General features: G+C 46.0%; 2 protein-coding genes across 2 annotated transcripts; both read left to right on the top strand.

The window, feature by feature from the left end:
• Nucleotides 1-4,150: 4,150 nt before the first annotated feature.
• LOC143868421 (uncharacterized) lies at nt 4,151-4,996 on the top strand. The gene has a single exon (XM_077376180.1). It carries the CDS (start codon nt 4,151-4,153, stop codon nt 4,994-4,996), a length of 846 nt encoding a protein of 281 aa, XP_077232295.1.
• Nucleotides 4,997-5,602: 606 nt separating this feature from the next.
• On the top strand, nt 5,603-6,367 carry LOC143868420 (uncharacterized). Its single transcript, XM_077376178.1, has one exon. It carries the CDS (start codon nt 5,603-5,605, stop codon nt 6,365-6,367), a length of 765 nt encoding a protein of 254 aa, XP_077232293.1.
• The last annotated feature ends 206 nt before the right edge of the window (nt 6,368-6,573 follow it).

The raw sequence follows: 6,573 nt of genomic DNA, 5'->3' as shown, positions 1-6,573 counted from the left end.
GTAAAAACATTTCTCGGGAAAAATGGATATACAGGTATAGCAATATAGCATTAGCGTGAGATTCTTTTTTCCAAAGTTTTTTGCTGAAAACTTTTATCATAAAAAAAGGTTAAAATGGAAAAATTGGGTGCATATGGATTGCCAAAATCAGGAGTTGGAATCATTCTATTCTGGTTCAACCTGATTCCAGCATTTTGTTCAAACAAAAATTAAAAGGAATCAGAGGGGAAAATAACACCTGGGCTAAACTAAAGAAAGAAAGAAAAAATGCCGGAATCTGTTTTGCTCCTAGAGGTGGTACTCTGATTCGTCCTCATTGGAATTAATTTTTTATTAATTTTTTAATGAAATTTTTATGGAAATGATAAATGCGCCCCTTTTCATTACTTGGGACACCCAGATGCAGTGTACGGTGGCAATCGGGTCCCTTCAATCCTTACCAAGTGATGTACAGCTGCCTCTTTGCAGTCATAGATAAAGTGCACCTGGGTGTCCCAAGTAATGAAAAGGGGCGCATTTATCATTTCCCAAATCTTATTATATTTTTTTCCAATACATAATAGTAATCGGAACAGAACCGCATTCCTGATTCTAACAATCCAAAACCGGGAAAAAGGTCTATTCAAAAACGTTTCCCAGCAGCCATTTTATTTTACCTAGAGAGAAGATTAGATCCAAATAAGCCCAATAATGAAAAGCAAGAGACAGAGAATAAAAGTGAGAAACAAATTTGATTGACTAAAACACGACTCAATTTATATTACACTCCCCAAACCACAGCAATGGAAATCAAATTCTAGAGGAAGAAGAAGAAAGGATTGTCCTAGCATAACCAAATAGAGATAATTTGGGTCCAATAGAGAATGAGGACACTGAATCGGAAGACCACTCCGACCCTGGAGAGGGTCCTTCCTTATCGGAATCCTCCTCAGAAAAGGAAGACAATCCATCAAACACGAAAGGTCCCAAAGTTGCACAAAAAAAGAAAGTATCTTAGGCAGATGAATGCCAAGTCCGTGTGATTCTAGTCGAGCAAGAGGATTGTGAAGAAGAGAAACCGGAACTTAGGAATCAAATGAATCATGGCAGGAAGCTCACAAGAAAAATTGGCCAAGACGCTCACAAAGAGCCCAATATTTCCTTACCAAATTAGGTGATTATGTAACTCACAAGGATTGAGCATTTAGATTTCTTAGTCTTAATGGTGTTCGTCGCTCATATGTGCTGAGGTTGTTTCCCTTACTCTCACATGTTCCAAGTTAGGGTGTCTTTTGTGCATTATACTGTATCATCTTTCTCCTTATCAAATAAACCGGTAGGGGTCCCCGCCAAACACTAGCTTACCTATATAAAAAAAAAGATAGATATGTGGGGAGATTTTATATGGTGTGTAGGTGTAAAGTTCAGTATTTTGCAAAAAGTACAATGGGGCCCACTTCATAGGATGATCCAACCAGTTCATTTGTTGTGCCACACCGTAAAAAGGTTATACACTTGTTAGGGGTAAAATCGGTATACATGGTACCGACCCTCGAATCCATCCTTCACCGCTTGACTAGGTCACGTCAACCTCCACAAGCAACACTCATTAACAAATCATACCCATAAGATTACACCTTCATACGGTAACGAACCTCAGGAGGAGTCAAACACAATCGCGGGAATCTCACCATTATGCGACCAATCCGAACTACTGTTACACGCAAGGTGCAATATTCAAATTCGAAACATCCCGCCTAGGCCACCGTCCAAGATCTCTGCCCAGAATCGTTGGAAATCATATCTTCACGATCTTATTCTCCATCCATCACGCTCCACATAGGCTAAATTAAAGGCCGAATTGATATCTCTAAGATCGTGGGTCTCCTCCCCTATAAAGAGGGGTCTACGCACTCAAGCAAAGGCATTCAGTCAATTCTCCTTCTCCTTCTCCTTCTCCTTATTTGGTCTGATAACTTGACTTGGCCCTCCCCCATTCATCATCCATTGTTTGTGATTGCCTATCTCTGACTTGAGTGTCGAAGTGGCCGTTCAGAGCCACAACTCCTGGCCCACTGACGCTTTTTCTGTGAGCGCAGGATTCCAGGTTCTGCCAAGCTAGTTTGTGCAGTCAGATTCTGGGCGTCATCAGATTGGCGCCATCCGTGGGAACGTCTATGCCAAAGTCGAAAGCAACCTCCCAACGTAACGGTGGAATAGTTACAAGAAGCCAAGCCAGTCAGCGTGAGACCGAGGACAGCAAGAAGAGACGTGAGAAATGGTTGTCTCCGGCGATGCTCCAGTTACTATGACCGCCTTCAACCAGTTTACACAACAACTCGGAGATGTTGCAGCCGCCCTCCAGGAAGTGCGGTACCACCCCCCTGTAAACCCACTGGGCGAGGGAATCCCTCCCGCCAAAATTTCAGAGGAGCAAAAATCCTGAGAAGGACGAAATCCTCGGAATCAAAGACCACGCTAGCATCAACAAGGATCTGCATCAATCACCAGCCCGCCATCCGACCGTCATCGTGATAATCGCCATTGAAGACGCAATGGCCCAATGGTGGAACCCACAAATTTGGGTCATCAAGTTGATGATCAGATACCTCCACCGAGAGAGAGCTCGACGAGAAACGGCTGAGCGGAAGAAAATCCCACTATCATGGCTGATCTCCAACGCCAGATAAGAGAACTCCAACAGCAAGTGAAGGCGCCCTGTGACCCAGACCTCCTGGCAGAATGGGATAGCGAGATCGCTTCTCCGTTCGTCCCAAGAATCAACAATGTTGTCGTTGCTACGAATTCTGACATGGCTCGATTGGACCTCTATGACGGGTCGTCCGACCCTCTTAAGTTCCTTCAAGCTTACCACCGTGTGATGGTAATCAGGAATGCTTCTGACGCCACAATGTGCAAGGCCTTCTCCGCCTACCTAAAGAAATATGCCAGTAACTGGTACAGTCGATTAAGGCCTAACTCTATCGAGTCTTTTCACGAACTAGGGAAGGAGTTTGTCGCCTATTTTGTTAACAGTCAGCCTCGAAGGAACCCAGCTGACACTCTTCTGACTTTGAGACAAGGAAGGGACGAAACGCTCTGGAGGTTCATTGGTCGGTTCGGCGTAGAACTTCACCAGATAAACGAACCGAACTTCACCAGCCCTGAATGTGAACCCCCCTCGAGACCTCCAAGAACTCATGTCCACTGCGGATCGGTATATCAATAATGAGGAATCTTTTGCCATGGAGAAAGAGATGGAGAGCACCGAGGAAGTGAGAAGCAAAAAGACGATTTTAGATCGAGACCAAATCACAAACAAGCACGACACAGCGACCGCCAGAATCGTCGCACCCCTAATCCCCATCCTGAAAGGGTCAACTATACTCTGTTGAACACCACCGTGTCGAATATCATGTACGAAATTCGTAATAGGGAACCCATACATTGGCCCGAAAGAAGGCGAAATGCATGAAAGGGAAAAAATTCTAGTAAATATTGTCATTTCCACCAAGATCATGGGCACACCACCGACAATTGTTATCATCTTAAGAATGAAATTGAAAGACTTGCGGGACTTGGTCAGATCGATCGTTACCTTCAAAACCCTCCAAAGAACCACCAGCGACCCAGATCCGAAGTACACTGACTAGATGAACATCGACGTTCGCCCGGTCTCTAAGTGGAAGGTAGCAGACAAAGAGCTTCGGATCAAGAAGAAGTGCCTAAGAACACCGGGAGTATTGACACCATTACAGTGATCCCGCTTCTGGTGGACCGACCGTGGAAGGATGCACCCGATATGCTGGACAGATCAACTCTATGGAACCACCACCCCCCCCCCCCCCCGAAAAAGTCAAAATCAGACCCAAGCGACAGCGTGCCCATCACTTTTACCTAGAAAGACTATGGAAAGATAGATCGACAGCATGACGACGCTGTGGTCATTCGGCTCGCCATCGCCAATTTCAATGTAAGTCGAATTCTGGTGGATAATGGAAGCTCTGTCAACGTTCTCCACCAGGATGCTTTCACCGAGATGCACATCCATAAAGACAGACTGGAACCGGTGGATTGGTCTATCTATGGATTCTCCGGAGCAGAGGTCAAAGTGCGGGGGAAAATCAAACTCCCCGTGACATTTGGAACTTACCCTACTCAATGAACCATAATGCAAACCTTCGTGATAGTCTGCGTCCCTTCTGCCTATAATGGTATCATCGGACGACCAGCACTGAACGAACTGGGGGCAGTAGTTTCTACTGCCCACTTGAAAATAAAATTCCCCACAAGGATCGGCATCGAAGAAGTCGTCAGCGATCAGGAGAAAGCTCCTGAATGTTACGCCGCCCTGCTAAAAAAGAGGAGGGCCGCAAAAGAAACATTCTCAATCGGCAGTCCCGACCCTCGAGTCGAAGTAAAGCGGGGAGAACCGGTCGAGGAACTTACAAAGATTCCTCTGTTCCCCGAATCCGATGAACAAACCATCCAGATAGGTTCTCTCCTGACAGGTAAGTTTAAAACCAAACTTGTCAATTTCTTAAAAACTAACTCGGATATCTTCGCCTGGTCCGCCTCCGACATGCAGGGAATTTCCTCCGACGTAGCGGTCCACAAGCTGAACGTGGACCCGAATTACAAGCTGGTCAAACAAAAGAAATGTAATTTTGCCGCCGAAAGACAAAAGCACATCAAAGAAGAAGTGGAAAAGCTTCCTGAGGCCAAGTTCATAAGGGAAATTCGTTACCCTGAGTGGCTCGCCATCGTAGTGATGGCTCGCCATTGTACTCGGAGTGGCTCGCCAGTGTCTAACGGAAAATGGCGAATCTGTAAAGATTTTATGGATCTTAACAAAGCGTGCCCAAAAGACTGTTACCCGTTACCAAGGATCGATCATCTCATCGACGCTACCGCCGGACATGAAATGCTGAGCTTCATGGGTGCCTTCTCCGGCTACAACCAGATACAAATGAACGGACCCAACATTCTAAAAACCTCCTTCGTCATTGACCAATAATTGTTTTGTTACGAGGTCATGCCTTTTGGCCTCAAGAACGCTGGTGCCATGTACCAACGATTGGTCAATAAGATCTTCGCCGAACAAATAGGAAGAAACATGGAGGTGTATGTCGATGACATGCTTGTCAAAATCCTCAAAGCACAGAGCCACATTGCCGACGTTGAAGAGGCCTTAACTGTACTCTGCCGAAACCAAATGAAGTTGAACCCCACCAAGTGCGCGTTTGGGGTTACCTCCAGAAAATTCCTAGGCTTCATGGTCAGCCAGCGAGGAATTGAGGCCAATCCCGAGAAAATAAAAGCATTACTAGAAATGATGGCACCGAAGGAAGTCCGAGATGTGCAGAGGCTCACAGGCAGAGTCGCGGCCCTCAGCAGGTTTATGTCTAAATCTGACGAAAGATGCCTGCCATTCTTCAAAACCCTCTAAGGCGTGAAAGATTTTCAGTGGAAAGAGGAATGTCAGACCGCCTTCGACCAACTAAAGGCATATCTCCAAATGCCTTAGTTACTCTCAAAGCCGGTACCGGGGGAAGATTTATACCTATGCCTAGCTGTCGAACCCACTGCGGTAAGTTCCATACTTGTCTGGTAGGATGGAAAAATGGAGCAACCCATTTATTATGTCAGTAGAGTACTCCATGACACCAAAGCGCGGTATCAAGCGATTGAGAATTTCGCCTTTGCTGTCGTCATATCTGCGAGAAAACTCCGTCCATATTTTCAGGCTAATCCCATTACAGTCCTAACCAACCAACCTCTTCGAAAGATATTGCAGAAGCCCGACACCTCGGGCCGACTAATTAATTGGTTAGTTGAGTTGGGGGAATTTGACATTCAGATAAAGCCATGGCATGCGATCAAATCCCAAGTACTCGTGGACTTTATAGCTGAACGTACGGCACCGGTGGACGAACCGGAAAAACAAGATGACTTCACTGAGGACCCGGCTCCTGGCTCTCTGGCCCAAAATCCTCTATGGATGTTATATGTTGACGGCTCCGCCACCGCTGGGGGCAGTGGCGCTGGATTGGTTTTATCAGGACCTGACAACTTCCTCAAAGAATATGCCCTGAAGCTGGACTTCAAAGCCTCGAACAATGAAGCGGATTATGAAGCTTTAATCGTTGAAATGGCCCTTGCTGCAGAGTTACGCGCCAACCGAGTCAGAGCACATAGTGACTCGCAACTGGTCGTGAGCCAAGTCAACGGTTTTAGTGAAGCTAAAGAAGAACGAATGATCAAGTACCTAGAAAAGGTGCGTAAGGAGATCTCTGCCTTCGAAGAATTCCAAATAGTACAAATCCCCCGAACCATGAATGCCCGTGCAGACACACTCTCCAAAATGGCGTCATCTGGCATAGTTTAATCAGGAAACGTCTTCACCGAGATTCTCTCCCGACCTAGTGTCGAGAGAAAGGAAATCCTACAAATCGAAGAAGAGTCTAGTTGGATGGACCCGATAGTGCACTACTTAAGAGATGGCACTTTAACCCCTGATAGAAAAGAGGCCCGACGCTTGATCGCCAAAGCCGCCCATTACATCTTTGTAAGCCCAATGGTTCCCACCTTGGC

This window comes from Tasmannia lanceolata, unplaced genomic scaffold, assembly GCF_043159265.1.
Source record: "Tasmannia lanceolata isolate RefF3 unplaced genomic scaffold, GAP_Taslan_0.1 ptg000451l, whole genome shotgun sequence".
Lineage (NCBI taxonomy): Eukaryota > Viridiplantae > Streptophyta > Magnoliopsida > Canellales > Winteraceae > Tasmannia > Tasmannia lanceolata.
The sequence above is the reverse complement of the archived record's forward strand: the minus strand, read 5'-3'. Positions and strand labels throughout refer to the sequence as shown.

Coding starts and splice junctions, on each gene's coding strand:
- LOC143868421 (XM_077376180.1), top strand. CDS start 4,151: ATGCAAACCTTCGTGATAGTCTGCGTCCCTTCTGCCTATAATGGTATC.
- LOC143868420 (XM_077376178.1), top strand. CDS start 5,603: ATGGAGCAACCCATTTATTATGTCAGTAGAGTACTCCATGACACCAAA.